General features: G+C 33.5%; 1 protein-coding gene and 1 long non-coding RNA gene across 2 annotated transcripts; both read left to right on the forward strand.

Annotated features, from left to right (window-relative positions):
- Positions 1-4,574: 4,574 nt before the first annotated feature.
- On the forward strand, positions 4,575-7,777 carry LOC140057157 (epithelial sodium channel subunit alpha-like). Its single transcript, XM_072102711.1, has 6 exons — positions 4,575-4,621; positions 4,898-5,007; positions 5,149-5,312; positions 5,530-5,631; positions 7,211-7,393; positions 7,616-7,777. Exons 1-6 carry the CDS (start codon positions 4,575-4,577, stop codon positions 7,775-7,777), a joined length of 768 nt encoding a protein of 255 aa, XP_071958812.1.
- Positions 5,900-7,028, forward strand: LOC140056809 (uncharacterized). Its single transcript, XR_011846827.1, has 4 exons — positions 5,900-5,993; positions 6,495-6,567; positions 6,760-6,817; positions 6,957-7,028. It is a non-coding gene; the product is annotated as an uncharacterized lncRNA (long non-coding RNA).
- Positions 7,778-22,639: the final 14,862 nt, after the last annotated feature.

The following is a 22,639-nucleotide window of genomic DNA, read 5'->3' on the forward strand; positions in this document are numbered from 1 at the left end:
GCGCTCATATACGGAAGAAGTACCACAAACTGGCAAGCTACGCGGGAACGAATTTACTAACAAATATTTTCGTAATACGTACATCCACGCGCGCATAATTCAGAAACTTATCCGAGATCAAGATTGATGCAAGAATATTAGGAAACGATTCGATGTTGTCATTGAGAACATGGCTCAAGAAGAAGAGGAAACTGTACTTGGAATAAGTCGAAATTTCGGAGAAAACACTTCTTCACATGGTATACCACGGATAGTAGCGTCAAAATCGTATTTTGGAAAGATCTTCTGGAGTTGTTTGTATGTTGCTTCTCTAGTGGCGTTCTCTTGGCAGGCCTATGTCCTCATCGATACATACTTCAAGTTTGAAGTTTCTATCAAAGTAAGTTAAGAACGTATCTATCATTTAATTTTACAAAGAAAATTTAAGAAAACAAGCTTACTGATGGCTACACAAATCATTCCAATCAAAGAATGTTTATATTTTTATAACTAATTTAGAAATCACATCCACACGGCCAATCGTAGACTTTTCGATGTTTGTCTGAAATAAAAGCTCAAGTAGTATACGTATGAAACGCCATATGTGCCAAAATATTAATCTTTTTACTAATAATTAAGTCAAAAGGCCTCGTTAAAAGTGATTAGGAATTAAATTGTAACTTTTGACTTACAGTATTTCCATTTTTGTTTAAACTAATATAGCAATTACCGAAAATTAGGCATAATGAAAATAATAATTATATTATAAAAAATTAATAAAACGAATATTTCTTGCTTTGCTTTTATTTATTTTTGTCAGTACGTCGTTGAAAACTCAGACGCCAGACCCTTGCAATTTCCCGCCGTTACCTTATGCAATACGAATCAAGTTCGCCGGTCTGTTTTGGCGTTACGTCATGAGTATGAGATACTATCGTCCATTGAAGACTACACAAATGGTTTACTGTATTATGGTAAAATATTTTGCGTCAATATAATATTTATTCCATGTTTTTTTTGCCCAACTAACGTTTACTATCTTAGATGGATCCCATCCAGATCACTTATTATAGACAATGAAAAAAAAACTGCTTTTGTAGGTTTTTTATCAGTGTCTATATTCAATTCTATCAATACTAGTTCACACTTTCATATGACCCCTTTCCCTGCTACCTTTAAGGACCTAATAACTTATTTCAAATTCATCCCATAAAAAGAGCATGAGCGAATGCATCATCCCTAATGGATAAGACTTCTTTTCTTCACATTAAAGTATATTTTTGTCTTAAATGTTTCTGCAGCTCCGTGCAAGGCTGGAGATTTTCATTGTGAGAACAATAAGTGTGTTAAAGGCTACAGAGTGTGCAACGGTATTGATGATTGTGGTGATAAGTCAGATGAACAAGACTGTCAATCTGGTAAGTATTGGAATCTTTATCAACCCGTAAAATAATGGAACGCGTGAGTATTATATTTTAAAATTTAGTAATAATTATCTTCTGTGATGGCGCTAGTTACACTCCGTTATGCGTGAGTAATTATGAATGACATAATGCGCGCATAAAGCATGTCATAACAGACGTTAGCGGTTTTCTGTTATACAGTCGTACGACAGCCACGTCGTTTTCAGTCGCGTGGACGCGACTCTATAGTTCACTATGTCGGTCGGTCGGTATGTCTGTCGGTCCGGTATCACTATGCATTGTAGCACGCGACTTAATGGCTGTTGGCCTTGTTGAGTAACAATCTACTCGATCGGTTTCCTGTAAAAACTAACTTTCTTACAATAAATCGTCGTAGTCGTAACAAAACTGGTGTTCTTACGTAGAGAAGAAACCAGGCTTAAACGGGCATATAGGAAGTTAAGATTGTTTTCGATTTAATCCATTGCGAATTCAGGTAAATGCGTCATGCTTGGTAAAAGACAATGTGTACGACGAATGCATTTAGCTGAGTATCGTTGTTTTCTGCTTTTGTCAGAAGAGTATAGACCAACATAATATTCCATTACTAATCATTATTATATTTATTTTGCATAAATATTATACATTTTATTATATACAGTTCCGTGTCGATCTGGGTATAAGAGGTGTCAAATGGGAGGAGATTTCGGCTATTGTATTAGCGAAGACAGATGGTGTGACAGAAATATAGATTGTTACGATGGAGAAGACGAAGATTGTTCAGCGAATGACAGTGAGTAACATTAAGTTGAAGAAAATTAAATTAGGCCTACCCAACTTAATTAACATATTCGTCCTTAAAATCAGAATAACAATAGAATATATATTAGGAAGAAGTATAAAAATCATTGTATTGATCATTTGAAAATGAAATGAATAAAAGTAGCGGTTAAGGCCACAAAAGAGAGAAAAAAAAACATTCATTACCGTACGAAGTATTTTGAGGAAAACAACTTGTGCATGCGCACTAATCTTGTCAGACATACAATACTCGCACATGTGTACTAATCAGCCACATTTTAAAGTCACGCCCATAGTCATAGCCCAAAGTATGAGTTGAAAAGTTTCCATGCAGCGGCAAATTGGACTTGGAAGCCCGTTTTTTTTTTTCATATTTTTTCATCTACGATAAGATTTCATGAAATGTGCGCGAATATATTCGATTAGTTAAAAAACAGAAGACTTTATGCATTTATTTCAGTTAAGTGCAAGGACGATGAATTTTCATGTAAAAGCGGAGTAGAGACGTCTTTTGAAACTGCCTATGTTGAAAAATATGGGACTAAGTATTGCATTAGTGCCAAGCTAAAATGTGATGGTATTAAACACTGTGAGAATAATGCTGATGAAGCAAATTGTCCAGGTGATGTAATAAAGTTTTTTCTTGGTAATTTGTGTATGTTTAAAGTAGCGGTATTTATTTTCATATTAATAGCGCTTTTGTATAAATGCACCGAAAGCAAACCATAGCCATACAATCCATACTACTTTACATTTAATGTATGCCTCCTCAACATAACCCAGGACCTCCTTGTATGGGAAAAAAAGTTCTTGGGACAGAGGTGTAAGTAGTAGGCCTAAATTAACATGTCACTGTCAATCTAGTACAAATTGATACTCGTTGTTTTGTAGCTGGGAAATGTAATGAGACTGACTTTTCATGCGGAGATGGCTTTTGCATCCCGAATGAGTATAAGTGCGACGGGTTTTGCGACTGCACAACAGACTGCAGGGACGAGTCTTCAGACATAGTTTGTGCATTTACGTGCACGAATGGTAAACAAATTCAACAAGAGGAAAGGTGTGATTATAAAAACCAATGCGGTGATAACAGTGATGAAGAAGGATGTACAGAATTTCATAGTACAGTTATTTTAATTTTTGTCAAAACATTTATTTACAGACTGTGAAAAAAAAAACACACAATAATAAATTGATTTAGACCTACGACTAATTCTTTGATCAATATCAATAATTGTCACCGGCGCATTTCTAACGAATAAGCCTACACACAATTTCAAATATTTTCCAGAAAGAATAATCTTTAATTGCTTTAGTAGGTTTAAGTTAGCCTACTTAAGTAATATTTGTTTTCACATAAATTACAAAGTATAAAATTAAAGTAACGACTTTTAAGAAGTGTTATTTTCTTTCTCTCTACAGGTTGCACTGGATTTCAGTGTGATAATAAGCAGTGTATTGACAAGGCTTACATTTGTAACGATATAGAAGACTGTTATGATTATAGTGATGAACGTTCATGTAAGTTATTTTTAATCTGTTAGCCTGTGTGTCCTATGACTGTGTTAAACATGTAATGACAAATGTGTTTGTTTCATTTATTTTTTCTCAACATTATGCTTCATTTGGTTTTAGGTAATTGCTCAAGATTTCCTTGTAATAACGATAAATGTGTTAACATCTACGCTGATTGTAACGGATTAGACGAATGCGGGGATGGCTCTGATGAAATGTTTTGTAATGACACAGGTGACTGTAGAAGTGTTTCTAAACAAATTTGGTAATCAAACTCCTCCCTCAACAGCCCTAATCTAACTGGGCTCTAAACCAACTCGGCCCAAGTAGTTTCAGCCCCGTAAGTCCATCTTCAAATCAACTCGTCTCAAGTCAACTCAACTCCAAGTTAGAGTGGCCCCATTACCCAATCAGTCAACTAGTTCCTAATAAAGTAACAGTAACAATACTGTTTGAAGCAAACTATTAAACACTATTCAACAGTTGTGACAACGTGTTGAATCACAGCGTTGACAAATGATGCAGATAAGATAGATTTAAGTTAATATGCCTATGTTTATTATGTTATGTAATTAGTATTGTTTTTTTATAGGAAGTAATTATCAAACACACGATCCTTCAAATTGGACAGATGACTGGTATTTCCAATACGCAGACAAATTAGACATAAGTTCTGATACGTTTCTGCTTGAGACAGCAGTAAAATTATTTAAGGAGTACTTTAAAGATTGGGGATTTGAGAGAGTTTCAGGAGAGTTTCCACCTGACTGGATTAGATTCCTTGTCTTCAGTAGCACGGCAGACTACAGCGATCTACAGAATGTTCTAAAACTTACCCAAGAGGAATTATCGGAACTAGGACATCAGGCTCACCAGATGATTTTACAGTGTGTTTATGCTGGTACGAAGTGTGATATTGAAAAGTACGTGAAAATGGTTTGACAGTTTTATTTAGGATAATATTAAATAGTTAATATAAAACAAATCCTAAATTATCTCTGTTTCTGTTTTATTTTCCATCTTTCAAGTTAGAATCATTTAAATGAAAAGTATGACCAAAATAGCAAAGCAACTACTGTAGATGCCCACAGGAAAAATCGGAAACAAAAATGGAAGTGGGAATAGACCGTCCTTACCTGCACACGTTTTTTTTCATTCAGTTAGGTGTCACAAATTAATTTAAGCTTATTTGGTTTCAGGGATTTTCACCTATTTCAACATGACAAATACGGTAACTGCTACACATTTAACAGTCATAAGAAGGAAAATGCGACAAAATACGATGTATCACAACCAGGTGCCGAAAAAGGTAAGTTGGTAACCGATTGTAAGAATCCAAACACAGATTTGAGAAAGATCCGAAGTATTTCAAAATATAAACAAACATAGCATTATATTCGATTCGTAATTTGAATATCTTTTTACCTATATTTACATTTTGTTAATCAAGGTTTAAAGCTAACGCTGTACACAGAACAACATGAGTACGTTAGTATCTTTGGACAAGAGAGTGGCATCAAAGTGTCGGTGCATAATCAGTTTGAAACACCGTTTCCAGAAGAAAATGCCATTACCGTCTCACCAGGCAGAGCTACGTCATTAGGCATAAAAAAGGTAAACGTCAATGCAATCATTTTTCTTATCATTGAGAGATGTTTTCAATGCAATTGATGAAGAAGCTCTTTGACATGATCTACGCTTGCTTTGCTTCGTTGGTTGCAAAGTAACTAGTTCCTTATGTCTTAGGTTTTTGAAAATCAATAGTTCCCCATATCACGATCGTTTTAATCGAAACGTATATTCTGAAATGTATACAATGTTTTATTTGCAGCACGAACTGATTCGGAAAGGCCAGCCGTATGGTAACTGTACAAGTGAAAATGCAACAGTGAAGAACTTTATTTACAAGGGAGACACAGTGTACACAGCTACTGTAAATAACAATGATGTCATTCATGTTTATTTTACTCCATGAATTGATTTAAAAATTGAAAGGTTTCCATGTATTGTCTGTTTGGACATTGCTCTGTATTCAAATTATTCCTAATCAGCAGATCCATGTTAAAAATATAAATATTATCATCATTATCATATAATTGCTGTAATGGTAGGTCTACGTCATGATCAATTCTTTCCTATTTAGTATCTATTAACCCAATCATTATTTCATTTTTTATCTTCTATAGGCTTGCCAAAAATCGTGTTTACAACTAAAGTTACTAGAAGTTTGCGACTGTGTGGACACATTGCGTTATAATGGTTCCCAGCGTTGCCAACTACTGGATCTTGAACAAGGCTAGTTTAACCAAATGAACACACAACATTAGCAAACATTGAAGCCACTGCTGGCGCGAAAAAAAAAATTCATTCTTCAATTCTTTTCGTAATTTTTATTCAGCCAAAATAAATATTTAACATGTAGGCTATACTACAAAAAGTGATTTTACTGATTAAGCGAAAACTCAAGGGACTATAATTCGCATATGTGGACAATGAAAATACGAATACACATATGTACATAGGCTAAACCAGCCTAGCTTTACCTACAAGATCTATTCACTCATTTTAGAAGTACATTATTTGTACCTTTAAACTGAGTGAATAGATCTTGTGAGTAAAGCTAAACATTTGTATAGACCTATATCATTGCAACATTATTTCTAAAAGCTCAACATATTCCATTAGTACGCATCACAACATTAATATAAGGCGTACAACATACTAGATTCAATTTACCCGTAATTGCAGTGAAATATTATATTTCTAAAGCCTATACTTTTTTTTTTTACCAATTAGAACGTTGCCGCCAATTTGTGAATTTTCTTCATTCTCAATATTTAATAAAATGTGATTGTCCAGTTGCTTGTCGGTAAGTTAATGTATCTTTCTAAAACTGAAACTAAATTCGCTTCTTGACTGGACTGGTAACATGTATGGTGAATTATTGTGTTAAGTTGTAACAAATTAAACAAAACCATTGTATTGGTGGAAAGTCATGGACTATTATGTTGTGACGTCTTCTTGTAGCAAAAGAATAATTTCTATTTTTTTTTGTTTTTAGTGAAATTACATATGAAAAGACCGTATCACAATCACTTTGGCCTTCTGATAGATATGTGGTAAGTTTGCTGGTACGGTGAAGGAACTGAGAACTCGTGCCAAGGATTTAATAATATAAGATTATAACATTATTACGAATGGACTATACCTAATAAACTGATTTCGAAATAAGTTACAATAACATTTTTAATCTTCCAGAAAACTTTGCTTGACAGTATTTACGTCCTTGAGCCAAGATACAGTGAACATTTATACGATCTCGAAACGGCCCAGTAAGTAGCATGTTTCAAAAAGAGGCAATGTTTTCGCGCCAATAGAAAGCGTCAGCTTATACGCATGCGTAGAGACCGATTTTAAAGATGGAAACATGAATACGCATGACGCTTTCGATTCGTGTGAACAAATTCGCCTAATGGAAATCGGCTTTACACATTATTAACTGTAATGATCAGATTTGCCAGACGCCTTTTAAAATTAGAAATATTCAGTCTTCAATGTATAAATTGTATTTGTATAATAACTATTTTTCTATAATTACTTTTGAAATGTGTGTAAACAGAAGAAATCTTGCTCGTCTGAACGTGTATTATGAGGATCTTTCGTACGTCTCCATATCCGAACTCCCTGCTTATACAGTAAGTATACACAGACACGTCTATTTAGTATTACTTTCAAGGACCTTTTGGACGTCCATAATATCACAAAAAAATCGATCAAAAATTCTGAACCTTTAACTTCAATCATCCCATTGGCCTATTTTGTGAAAAATCGAGATTGAGTGAGAAAATTGACCCGTTGATAAAATAATCCGATATTTCAACGTAATGTACTTTATAACCAATTATTCTGAATTTCAGTGGCAAAGCCTCTTCGGTGACGTAGGAGGAACTCTAGGGCTGTATATTGGTCTTTCATTGCTAACTGTTGTCGAATTCTGCGAATTCTTCATTGATATTTGTCTTTATTGTTGTAACAAAATGATGAAGAGGAACAAAGTACAAAGCATACCGGGCATGTAGTTTATAAGATGCAACCAGGGAAAAATTGTAATTTAACTCTTCCCTGATGCAACACAATTTCCCATTTTTATGTATATATGGCCCAAGACTTAATTATATATTATGACGAGTAAATTATAGTTTATACGCAACAAGCACGTTTTTGTTGTTGCGTCTAGGTAGATTTCAAGGTAGTAGGGAGGTTTCGCAACCTTACGAATACGATAACGAAAACGGATACGTCATACATTTGTGAAACTTTTGAGCTGATCCCCATTTCATATTCGTAAAGCGTATTCGTGTTGACGAATATCACCAATCATATTCGTAACTACAAAACGAGTATAGTTTTTGATCTATTTTGCACATTTTGCATTTGAATCAGGAATGATTCATGATTATAATATAATTATAGATTTATTGAATGTAATTTACTAAAGTAATTTACTAAAATGCCTTGTCAATTTGATAAATAGCACTTTTTAAAGTCCTCACTCGCTTTGATGTTACGCTAGGCCTAGGCAGCCGGCCAAGCACCTGCGCTTCGCTCAAATTTACCACAGTCATATTTTGGACGCGCCTCAATATTTCGTTGCCATGCGAAACAGATTTTTTATGGCTTACGAAAACGAATACGTGTGCGTGACGTATCGTATTTCGTTATCGTATTCGTAAGATTGCGAAACCTCTCTAATGGCATCATATGTCCTGGTAAATGATTGGTGTTGGACCTGTTGGTAACTATAAATAGAAGGTAGTCCATGTAGTATGTATAAACTAATTAAATGGAAACAGCCATAATTTTGTAAAACGGCGGCGTGTCGAGCAAAGCAAAGTACTTTATACTTTTTTGATATTATATGATTGTAATTGATTGAGCTTGACAGTGATATGATTATTTAGAAAGATGCTATATACATTAATATTTTCCATTTCTTGGACTTGTAAATCTAGTTATATGTCTATTCAAAATATAAAACACAAATAAATAATAAATAAATAAATAAATAATGGATGTTGTGAAATTATGTACACTTCTGTATAAGCCTAGATAAAGCTATTTATATGTTTATTCAAAATATAAAACACAAATAAATAAACTAATAAATAAATAATGCATGTTTTTGAAAGGTTTTAAAATAATGCACAGTTGGATTTACATTTTAACCAGCTTACTGTTAGTGTGTGGTTATTTATTAGCTATGATTAATAGAATAAATAAAGATTGTAGCACGATATTCATTTACATAATTTACTCATTATGAATAAAAAAGGAAAACCTTCATAAAATTATATTATTTCCCATGCGCGGATTGACAAAACAATTGAGTAAATAAATAGTAGGCGTGGTTTCCACTATTACGCAAATGACCTACATACGCACAACGCAAGTAATAACAACAACTCATGTGATCTCTCGCTTGCGTGTATATGCGTTGCGTCCTACTTTAGAAATCATTTTGACCTAAATATCAACGACTATGCACTGAGAAAAAAATATAACAAGTATTCGAACATCGACATTTAAATTACCTTGCAGTAAATTGAAAACATTATTACGTTAATTATTGTTAAAACCAGAATCGTCTTTTCATTTAGGTATTTTATTGTCAATCAAATAAAGAAAGTACATTTTTATAGGAAACATATATGAATAATTACATATTGATAGCCAAATATAGGCTTTAGACTACTTAAATGGAAAAATCGATCGGATTTCGAATGAATATCGTCCTAATTAATGTTACAATAACCGAAACACGCTCATTCTATCACCAACTAACACTGCATTGTCGTCGTGAGTAAACAATGTCGGACTCAGAAACTTATCCAAGATCAAGATTGATGCAAGAATATTAGGAAACGATTTGATGTTGTCATTGAGAACATGTCTCAAGAAGAAGAGGAAACTGTACTTGGAATAAGTCGAAATTTCGGAGAAAACACTTCTTCACATGGTATACCACGGATAGTAGCGTCAAAATCGTATTTTGGAAAGATCTTCTGGAGTTGTTTGTATGTTGCTTCTCTAATGGCGTTCTCTTTGCAGGCCTATGTCCTCATCGATACATACTTCAAGTTTGAAGTTTCTATCAAAGTAAGTTAAGAATGTATCTATCATTTAATTTTACAAAGAAAATTTAAGAAAACAAGCTTACTGATGGCTACACAAATCATTCCAATCAAAGAATGTTTATATTTTTATAACTAATTTAGAAATCACATCCACACGGCCAATCGTAGACTTGTCCCAAGTCTGTAGTTATTTCGAGATTTTTTGATGTTTGTCTGAAATAAAAGCTCAAGTAGTATACGTATGAAACACCATATGTGCCAAAATATTAATCTTTTTACTAATAATTAAGTCAAAAGGCCTCGTTAAAAGTGATTAGGAATTAAATTGTAACTTTTGACTTACAGTATTTCCATTTTTGTTTAAACTAATATAGCAATTACCGAAAATTAGGCATAATGAAAATAATAATTATATTATAAAAAATTAATAAAACGAATATTTCTTGCTTTGCTTTTATTTATTTTTGTCAGTACGTCGTTGAAAACTCAGACGCCAGACCCTTGCAATTTCCCGCCGTTACCTTATGCAATACGAATCAAGTTCGCCGGTCTGTTTTGGCGTTACGTCATGAGTATGAGATACTATTGTCCATTGAAGACTACACACATAGTTTGCTATATTATGGTAATAATGTTTTAGTTAATAATGTTGCGTCGTCAGAAGATTTCCCTGATATGTAGGCATACCGTAGTGCAAGATAAGGGGGTCGTAGTGGGAGAGATGAGAGAATTACAATGAATGCAATATACCGGTTTGTGACCATGCAAAGCTTATTTCGGCGTTTTTAAAATGATGGTCAAAAAGGTTTTTTATCTGCATTTATCTCTCCTTAAATAATATGGTCTGCACTAATTCTGTCCTCTAATTCTGCTTCTCTTTGACTCTGTCCATTCTGTAGGCTACCTAGCCCTGTCTCTGTCCATTCTGTAGGCTACCTAGCCCTGTCTCTGTCCATTCTGTAGGCTACCTAGCCCTGTCTCTGTCCATTCTGTAGGCTACCTAGCCCTGTTTCTGTCCATTCTGTAGGCTACCTAGCCCTGTCTCTGTCCATTCTGTAGGCTACCTAGCCCTGTCTCTGTCCATTCTGTAGGCTACCTAGCCCTGTCTCTGTCCATTCTGTAGGCTACCTAGCCCTGTCTCTGTCCATTCTGTAGGCTACCTGAATGGTTCTTTTGCTTTCCTATCGTTCTTTTGACAGTTTATTTGGTATGTACAGATGTATTCAATAGATTTACAGCATTTTATATTATAAATGCTTCCGCAGCTCCATGTAAGGATGATGATTTTCATTGCGACAACAATAAGTGTGTTAAAGACTACAGGGTGTGCAATGGTATTGATGATTGTGGTGATAAGTCAGATGAACAAGACTGTCTACCTGCTAGTAAGTATTGGAATTTTTATCCACCCGTAAAATGATGGAACACACGAGTATTATTGATAATTTAGTAATAATTATCACCACCGCCATTTTTGTCTTTCTGTAATGGCGCTAGTTACAATCCGTTATGCATGAGTAATTAATGAATGACGTAATGCATAAACGGGCAAAGGTAAGTAAGTTTGTAAAATGATGGAACGCGTGGGTATTAGGCATATATTTAAAATTTAAAGTAATAATTATTACCAATCATTATTATTTTTATTTTGCATAAATATATTTTGGATTGTTTTATATACAGTTCCGTGTCGATCTGGGTACAGGAGGTGTCAAATGGGAGGAGAATCCGGTTATTGTATTAGCGAAGACAGATGGTGTGACAGAAATATAGAGATTGTTACGATGGAGAAGACGAAGAATGTTCAGCAGATGACAGTGAGTAGAATCGGACATACCAAAGCTATTTCAGTTTAAGGGAGAAAACAAAAATTCAAACAGCAATACATATTATAATAAAAAACTATTTCAATAAGCAGCTGCTTGTCTGTTAAATTGCCATTTATAAGCATGGTTACCTATTGAGGAAAGTATTAGGTCTATACGTATTGATATGTACTTACAATTGCCAACTAACCACTGAGAGTTCATTGATGATTCGGCCAGTTAAAAACAGGCTTATAATGTATATATTTCAGTTAAGTGCAAGGAGGACGAATTTTCATGTAAAAGCGGGGTAGAGGCGTCTTTTGAAACTGAATTTGTTGAAAAATATGGGACTAAGTATTGCATTAGTGCCAAGCTAAAATGTGATGGTATTAGACATTGTGCGAATGATGCTGACGAAGCAAATTGTCCAGGTGATGTAATTTGTGTATGTTCAAAATATCGGTATTTATTAATAGCGCTTGTATAAATGCACCAAAACCATAACCATACAATATAAACGCTCTACTTTACATTTTTGGTAGGCCTATTGATGTATAATTTATGCATCCTCAACATAACCCAGGACCTCCTGGTATAGGAAAAATTGTTCTTGGGACAAGAGCTGTAAGTGGTAGGCCTAGATAAAATGTCACTGCCAATCTAGTACAAATTGATACTCGTTGTTTTTGTAGCAGGACAATGTAATGAGAATGAATTTACATGTGGAAACATCATTTGCATCCCGAATGATTATAAGTGCGACGGGTTTTGTGACTGCGCAGACTGCAGGGACGAGTCTTCAGACATAGTTTGTGTATTTACGTGCACGAATGGTAAACATATTCCAAAAGAGGAAACGTGCGATTATAAAAACCAATGCGGTGATAACAGCGATGAAGAGGGTTGTACGAATTTTCAAAGTACAGTAATTTTACTTTTATTAAACATTTATTTACAGACTGATACAAAATACATTAATGAATGAATCTATTGATTGATTCAAAGAATGACTGGTAGATCTTCATAGATCTACCACTATCACCGACACAATTCTAAGCAATACACACATTATCAATTATCCTATACATTTAATTTTTCCCTATATGTTGATCTTCAATTTCTTTTGAAAGTTTAAGTTAGCCTACTTAGGTAATATTTGTTTTCAAATAAATGACATAAGTATAAATTAAAGTAATGGCTTTTAAGAAGTGTTACTTTTTTTCTCCTTACAGGTTGCAATGAAGAGTTTGAATTTCAGTGTGATAATAAGCAGTGTATTGACAAGGCTTACATTTGTAACGATATAGAAGACTGTTATGATTATAGTGATGAACGTTCATGTAAGTTATTTTTAATCTGTTAGCCTGTGTGTCCTATGACTGTGTTAAACATGTAATGACAAATGTGTTTGTTTCATTGGTATTTACTCTCAACATTATGCTTCATTTGATTTTAGGTAATTGCTCAAGATTTCTTTGTAATAACAAGAAATGTGTTAACATTTACGCTGATTGTAACGGATTAGACGAATGCGGGGATGGCTCTGATGAAATGTTCTGTAATGATACAGGTTTGTGTAGTCTTTCTACACCAATTTGGTCAAACTCGGCCCTAAACCAACTCGGCTCTTATCAACTCGGCTCCAAGTCTCGGTCTCAAATTAACACTTCTCAAGCCAACTCGACCCCTTGTCAACTCGGCCCCCAAGTCAAATTGGCCACAAACTATTCTGTCTTAATGAAGTGATTAATTAAGATTTTGAAGCAAATAAAATTATTTTCGGCAGTTGTATCAAGGTATTGACAATTCGGCAAGTGATGTTAGATTTAAATTTATATATTTATATTATTATATATGTATTAGGCCTATAACTTAAGTAATTTTTTTGTAGGAATTCATTATCAAACACACGATCCTTCAAACTGGACGGATGACTGGTTTTTGCAATACGTAGACAAATTAGACATAGGTTTTGATATAACTACAGCAGTAAAATTGTTTAAACAAAACTTTAAAAATTGGGGATTTGAGCGAGTTTCAGGAGAGTTTCCACCAGACTGGATTAAGTTCCTTGTCTTCAGTAGCACGGCAGACTATAGCGATCTACAGAATGTTCTAAAACTTACCCAAGAAGAATTATTGGAACTAGGACATCAGGCTCAGCAGATGATTTTACAGTGTACTTATGGTGGTACGAAATGTGATATTGAAAAGTACGTGATACTTACAAAAACACCCAGTTTTTGACGAAACTGAAATATTTAAAAATAATTATAAAAAATAAATATAAACAAGTTTGTGTTTCGGTTTTATTTTTTTCATTTTTCATTTCTAAAATATTATGTAAATGGAAATGATAACCAACAAAATCAAAGCCTGTACACAGTTTATCAAATTTAAATAGAAAACAATTTAAAAGACAATAAAATGTTCAAACATGACATTACAGTGAAAATCTTAAACAAAAAATGTTGGTGAAACTAGACTGTGGTTTACATATAAATAGATTAATTCCACAAAACACAAAGCAATATATTTGTTGTGACTAGTAGTGACAGGCCTGATCGCAAATGAATTCCTTATTTGATTTCAGGGATTTTCATCTATTTCAACATGACAAATACGGTAACTGCTATACATTTAATAGTCAGAAGGTTGAAAATGCGATAGTTCACAATGTAACACAACCAGGTGCCGAAAAGGGTTAGTTGATTATCCGATTATAAGAATTGTTTCAAAGGATTTAAAAAAGATCCAAAGTGTATGTATAATTATAACGAACAAAACATTTAGATTCTATTCGTAATTTGAATATATTACGTGCGTTTATGTTGGGTATTTTGTGATCGATATCCTTATTCATTCATTTTATTTAATACCTATTTACTGTTTGATGATAAAGGTTTATGGCTAACGCTGTACACAGAACAACATGAATATGTTAGTATCTTCGGACAAGATAGTGGCATCAAAGTGTTGGTGCATAATCAATTTGAAACACCGTTTCCAGAAGAAAATGCCATCACCGTCTCACCAGGCAGAGCTACGTCATTAGGCATCAAAAGGGTAAACATCATCTTTCTCATCCGTGGCAGAATGTTTTTCTTCATACCATTTGGACAACATAGGACATACTACCTAAAATCGTGACTGAAAAACATGACTGTCAAGAAAAGAGCGAGGAAGCGAGCCCCAACGTCCCCGCATGCGCACAGTGAATTAAAACGACTTATGTAACCTTAGGTTCTAGATCTTCTGTAGCTCCTTATAATATTAAGATTGATACACCTTTTTTCAAATTACCTTCCAAGTTCTACAGAAAGTCAAACAATATTTTTGTTTACAGCACGAACTGATTCGGAAAGGCCAGCCATATGGTAACTGTATAGGTGAAGATGCAAGAGTGAAGAACTTGATTTACAAGGGAGACACAGTGTACACAGCTACTGTAAATATAACTATATCATTCATGTTTATTCTAAAGCACACCTTTTGAACGCCATTAAATGATTTTTAAAACTGGAAATTAACCATAACATGCGCTGCAGCATTTACATCGTTTAGTTGTCTTTCCTGAACTCTACTGTTATAACAGGCCTAAGCAGCATATATCTTTGTTAAAAATAATATACTTATTTTTATAATTGCTGTAAATGGTAGGCATACGTCACAATTTGTATTAATATGTGTATAGTCATCGTTATCACCATCTTCTTCATACAAAACCAACATGATTACATCATTACCTTAATTTTAATTGATTTTCTATAGGCTTGCCAAAAATCGTGTTTACAACTAAAGTTACTAGAAGTTTGCGACTGTGTGGACACATTGCGTTATAATGGTTCCCGGCGTTGCCAACTACTGGATCTTGAACAAGGCTAGTTTAAACAATAATTAACACCTTAAAGCCTGTTTTCCACTAAGAGAGTATTCGTTTGAATCGAAAGTACTCATTATTCAGATTCCAAATCACTTTATGCGACGAATTCTATAGTTCCTTGAGTTCATCGAACTGTTTGAACTAGAATCCGCAGAAAAAGTATTTGTAAGATGCAAATACACATGTGCATTAATAACAATAATACTTCATTCATAAACACTCATTCCGTTAGCCGAGGAGTAAGCACATTTTAGGCCTAATTGCTATTTTTCAAAATCTCAACATATTCCATTATTACCTATTAAAACATTGATATACAATATGAATACTGGATCCAAACGCGCTATTTTCCTTTTTATTTGCAGTAAAATATTATATTTTTAAGGTCTATACATTTTGTTTTACCAATAGAACGCTGCCGCCAATTTGTGAATTATCTTCATTCTCAATATGTGATGCAATGTGATTGCCCAGTTGCTTGTCGGTAAGTTAAACTCGCCTCTGGTGATAACACTATGTTGAATTGAATTATAGTTATCACAAATTAAACAATATCATTGTACTGAAACGTATGGCATATTATGTAGGTGAGGTCCTCTAATAATTCCTATTTTTGTTATTTTTAGTGGAATTACACATGAAAAGACCGTATCACAATCACTTTGGCCTTCTGACAGATATGTGGTAGGTTTGCTGGTGGTTCTTCGTGCGAAGTATTTAATAATACAGTATAGAATAAAACATTATTACGAATGGACTATAACTAATGCTGATTACTGAGTTACTATAACATTTTAAATCATCTAGAAAACTTTGCTTGACAGCATTTACGTCCTTGATCCAAGATACAGTGAACATGTATACGATCTTGAAACGGCACAGTAAGTAGCATGTTTAAAAAAGAGGCATTGTTATGCAATTGTTGTAATGATTTGATTATCTCTGAAAAACAATTTTTGTAGCCTTTTTTGTATAATACGGTAACTATTTATTATAATTATTTTTTAAATGTGTGTAAACAGACGAAATCTTGCTCGTCTGAACGTGTATTATGAGGATCTATCGTACGTCTCCATATCTGAAGTACCAGCTTATACAGTAAGTATACACAGTCAAATCTAGTCGGTCTTTCGACGTTTGCATATATCACAAAATGGCAAAATACACAAACATCTATTTCTAGATCCCTGGAAATTGAGATAGTACTTCCATTGATAGTTGGGGTCGGGTGAAGTGTATGAAACATTTAAAGTTTCTATGTAAAAATACAGCCTACGTTGATAGCTTATTGTATTCTGAATTTCAGTGGCAAAGCCTCTTCGGTGACGTAGGAGGAACTCTGGGGCTGTATATTGGTCTTTCATTGCTAACTGTTGTCGAATTTTGCGAATTCTTCATTGATATTCTTCTTTATTGTTGTAACAAAATGGTGAAGAGGAACAAAGTACAGAACTCACCCGAGTTGTAGTTTCTTTGATGCAACCGCATGGAAAATTCATATTTCCTATTTTCTTGTATATAACTTCAGTCTTATAGACAAGAAGAGTAGGCTTAACACAGTAGATTTACATTATTAGATTATGTAATTTATACACACCAACTTTTATTTTAGGGAATTTTACAGCTCACTATGTCGGTCGGTTGGTCGGTAAACTTGAGCACGCGACTGCAGCCATGCATATGGCCTTGTTCTATGAACTAGCACAATATATTTTCCTCTTTTATAGAACTTTAAACACTGTATACCAAATTAAATTTAATAAATTGCCACATAGTTTATAAGTACTTTCTTTTAGGGAAGGATGCGGTATATTTATGTGTGTATATTTCATAGTAAAGGAACATGGAGATGACTAAAGTACACAATTTGTTCGGCAATTAAAAATAGCACGTCAATAGAATAGTCAATCTTGTGACGATCAAGTAATAGAAATCATTATTAAATACAACACAATATAATCAAAGAAAAGAGTACTTTTGTCCACTTTGAAGTGTATTTAGTACAATGATTTATTGTGCTTGATATCAATTTTAGACTGTATACTGGAATTTGTACAGGTCTTTTTTTGCATAGTTAATTTAGATTGTAGAGGTTATTATGCCTTATATCAACCTACCTGTTTGTCTTGAACTATTTACAAATTGTAAATTAAAAAATCAATCGATGCATGTTTTTTATTTTTTTTTAAATACGCAATTCTGCAATACTAAATAACGTTTTAGTTTTATTATTATTTAGCATTATTTTTCTTTATTTATTTATACTACACATTTTATGAATATGTATTGTTATATCCCAAGATGTATTTTAAGTGGAGAGAGGCACTATATGTCAACATATCATATTCATGGTCCTCTTCCCATGACGGTTGTTACATAATGCTTTGCATTTCTTTTTCTTTTTTAAAAATTGTATTTATATGATTCATATGGACATTTTGTCTGAAATAAAGTTGAATTGAATAGTAAGCCTATTCTAATTGTTAAGCTTACTATTCATAATAAGATTTACTTGTGTTTTTAAGTCCTGATGATAACTTATTATCTTAATAAATAAATTAGCCTAAATTTTAGAGACCTACCAAAAATCAAACGATGTATGCATTAGCATATAAACTTTCAAAACTTTCTAGTGTGCATACGTAGTTTAATACAATATAGTGCCCTCTATTAATTTTCTAGTCAATGGCTGTTGGCGCGTTCTCTATTATGTCATAATTAATCATGAATTATTCATGATTTCTGCCCACGTTCGTCCTGGAAAAAAAATTACGCGGGCTGTTGCAGTGCAGTTAGAAACAGTGTTTTTCAGGACACAGTAAATTGCTTAGTTTTAAAGCATTAGGCTAGCAAAGACACGCTATCGTATTGATCTGCTACCGTACCATCAGTACATTGGCCAATTTGTCTTAATCTCACATAAGTGGCGTTGATTAAGTGGGCCTATCCAATACATAATTATGAATTCCCTAATCAAATTAGCAAACCTCAAAGTCAATAGTATAATAGCATTTTGTATTAATGTACACGTACGCTTGATGTGTGTTGATCGTCGCAATTTGTTCATTTTGTTGCTACTGCGCTGCTTGATACAACGATTACTAATAAGTTCTCGTAATTGGACGCCCACAACCGTATCCATGGAAACGCATCAACTATTTAAAAAAATTGACGCGTTATGTATTATGGCTTTTAAGAATGCGATATCTTAGAAAGACGACACATCTCAATAATTCTGTTACAAACAAAATCTATGGCAATAATGGAAGATTGTTGTTGAAAACACAAGATGAGTGATAAAGAAACGTTTGAAGAGATAACTTCTAAATTCGGTACAAGTAATTGCCTTCTACATCAAAATGTCAATAATTTAAAGATCGATAAATATCTGAATAAGATAGAAAAACAAAATCCAATAATTGTAACTTTGTACATATTAGTTTTTTTCTTCACATTAATACAAAATTGTTTAAAATTCCTTTTGGGTTAATCTAATGGATATTCTATAGACCTTATTATTATATTACCTTGTTTTATCGTTGTTTGTGTGATTTATACTGTAGCTAGTTAGGATTAGTACGTTCAATTAAAATATGTTTACATGATCAAAAAAAAACCTTTCATAATATAGAATAATACAGGTTACATTCCAATTTAATCAAGTACAATATATACTATAATTTTAGTAGCATCTCTTTGCATCCTTAAATAGTAGCTATAATTTAAAAAAAAGTCGATATGTAATATAGGATCATAGTAAAAATATGCATTGTCACCAAAAATGTTTATTATTGACAAATGTGTAAAATGAGGACGACTAGTACTATTTTATTGTTTGAACTTAGAAATGGAAAAAAAAAATCGATCATTTTAATCAAATTTATTTTCGAAATTCTTTTTCATTATAGATGGCCTTGAGAGCTAACCGAAAGACATGGCAACAATTGAAGGCAGCTAGTCACCAACAGCAACAGCAACTATGGAACATGGAACCAATCAAAATGTCCTAAGCAAGTCATGTCGTCTGCTGAAGATACAGTTACATCAATTGGTGTTTACTCCCTCTTCCAAAATTATTGATTTTTCTTTTACTAAATTATGAATTATATTTGTCAGACAAACATTTATTGTGTATTTAGATGAAAATGTAAATAAACAAACATGTTGTAATTGAAATGCTGTATTTTGTGTATTTAATATAATATAGACTTCTTTCTATGTATAAAATTACTTTTACTCTTCACATTTTGTTCTTTCAATATAAGTTTTAATATAAACTAGAAAGGCACTTCGAGAGTGCAAACCTCGCCTAGCCTAGGCATATGGAAATGTATGTTTCCATACAGCTATGAAACCATCCTTTAACATTTTATGTATTTATAACCTTTTGACTAATCTTCCTAACAAATAGAAAGAAACGAACAAACAAATGCACACACGTGATCGACCACATAACCTCTCGCCATTTTGGGCGAAGGTAACAACAATTACATACGAGAAACATTAATATCAACTGTTAAAAGGGTAATATCAACAGACCGAACACGTTATTTGATTGGCTTGGTCATGATCAGCGCGCGGAAGCATGATTAACGGTGAATGTGAATCTACCTATGTGATTGGTCACTTGTGCGTTGCGCGTACTTTCTTGCATATCATTATACCGTAGTGTCTACAATCATAATCGCAATATACAATACAAGTACTCGTATAGTATTCGTATTTTAAATTGCGTTGTTGCTGTAAAGTATTTAGTAAAACCAGAGATAGAGTTATAATCACATTTACATATTGTAAGAAAGTGTGATGAACAATGAATATGTCTTCTAATTAACTGGCAAATGTTAGGCTTAGGAAATTCTCAAATGATTAGAAATATCGATCGGATTTCGAATAAATATCTTCTTAAATAATGTTACAATAATCTGGAAGACGCTCATTTTAAAGTTTTTTGCAGATAACAAGCATCGTTCTATCGGAGACTAGTAATTTATTATAAAACATAACAGGTTTCCATTTTTATTTTGCCTTTCTGTTTACGAAAAAAGTATCACGACCTACGCGGGAAAAACGAATATTGTCTGTGATATCTATATATTTTCGTAACTTTACGAATTGTACGTCCACGCATTATTAAGAGACGGGTAGATGCATTGGTTGACACAGCTAGGGCCAATTAAGAAACGAAATCAACATTGAAATTGGCCTAAGAAAATATGGCTCAAGAAGAGGACTCTGTACTTGGAATAAGTCGAAAGTTTGGAGAAAACACTTCTTCACATGGTATACCACGGATAGTAGCGTCAAAATCGTATTTTGGAAAGATCTTCTGGAGTTGTTTGTATGTTGCTTCTCTAGGAGCGTTCACTTGGCAGGCCTATGTCCTCATCGATACATACTTCAAGTTTGAAGTTTCTATCAAAGTAAGTCGAATTCAAAAGGTGTATAGTTTAACTTCACTCAAGGGCTATACATACAAAATCGAGGTTTACACTTTTGTACATTTAAAGCTCTGTCTGCACCATCAATTTTTGTGAAAAAAAAAATTGATGTGCCCATGTATAGACACGATGATGTCATATCTCTACCATAGTGGACACATCACATTATTTTGGTTGTCTAAGTAGTTTGATAGTGTAGACAGAGCCCAAGGAACTGCATTCATACGGCCCTTTTGTGGTCAATTGAATAATGACCCGATATTCCTTTATAATAGGCCTATAGTAACTTCTACATTTAGGCCTAACATCAAATTCATACATTTGCAGGGCTTTAACAGTAACGTTTGACTTATTTCCATTTTTGTAGAACTGAAATAGCAATTCTTTATAAAAGATTAAATCAAATTATTAATTACGCAAATTTATATTAGAAAAGAAATGAATTTCTTGAAGTATTTCTTGTTTTGATTTTATTCGTTCAGTAATTAATTAATAAAACGAATATTTCTTGCTTTGCTTTTATTTATTTTTGTCAGTACGTCGTTGAAAACTCAGATGCCAGACCCTTGCAATTTCCCGCCGTTACCTTGTGCAATACAAATCAAGTTCGCCGGTCTGTTTTGGCGTTACGTCATGAGTATGAGATACTATCGTCCATTGAAAACTACACAAATCGTTTACAATATTACGGTAAAACATTTTTTATTAGTATTTTGCGTCAATGTTTTGTTTTGTCAGCTCTGTCTTTATGGGACCATATATGGACCCGATGATGTCATATCAGTACCATCACACTTTTTTTTACACAAACTAGTTTGATAGTTTCTTTATTTTTTTATACCATATTTAATGAGGGTGATCCATCCAGCAATTGCTGATCATTAAGGGCCCTCAGAAGTTCACAAGACAAACATATAGGTAGGCCTACACAAGATGCTCTACATAAACAAAGTCTTTATTACAAGTCTTTGGGAGTAGAGTTGTAATTTTGTCCTTAGAAAAAATCCTGACATGTGACAGGACTTGAACCCAGGAACCTTGGAGTGGTAGCCAAGTATCATAACCACCAAGCCACAACTCCACTGCACTCTCTAGTGTAGACAGAGCTTAACGTTTAATATATCATATATCAACGTGATAATAGTTTCTTCAATGGACTTCTCAAAACTTTGAAAAGAAGTGCTTTTGTAGGTCAGATCAGTGTCTACATTCAATTCTATCAATACTATTTCACACTTCCAAATGGCCCTGTTCCATTTTACCATTAAGGACCTAATAATTGTTTAGTCAGAGCGAAAACATCTCTATGGTAAGACTTTTTTCCCCAAACCTAACGCTTTATCTTTGCTTCTCTATCTGAAAAAAAACATCAATGGGTGTATGTAGGCCTAAATATGTATTCACATTTGTTTCTGCAGCTCCGTGTAAGGCTGGAGATTTTCATTGCGACAACAACAAGTGTGTTAAAGATTACAGGGTGTGCAACGGTATTGATGATTGTGGTGATAAGTCAGATGAACAAAACTACTGTCTACCTGAAGGTAAGTATTGGAATTTTTATCCACCCGTAAAATGATGGAACGCACGAGTATTATTGATAATTTAGTAATAATTTTTAACACCACCATTGCTGTCTTTCTGTGATTGCGCTAGTTACAATCCGTTATGCATGAGT

This window comes from Antedon mediterranea, chromosome 8 (assembly GCF_964355755.1).
Source record: "Antedon mediterranea chromosome 8, ecAntMedi1.1, whole genome shotgun sequence".
NCBI classification, from domain to species: Eukaryota; Metazoa; Echinodermata; class Crinoidea; order Comatulida; family Antedonidae; genus Antedon; species Antedon mediterranea.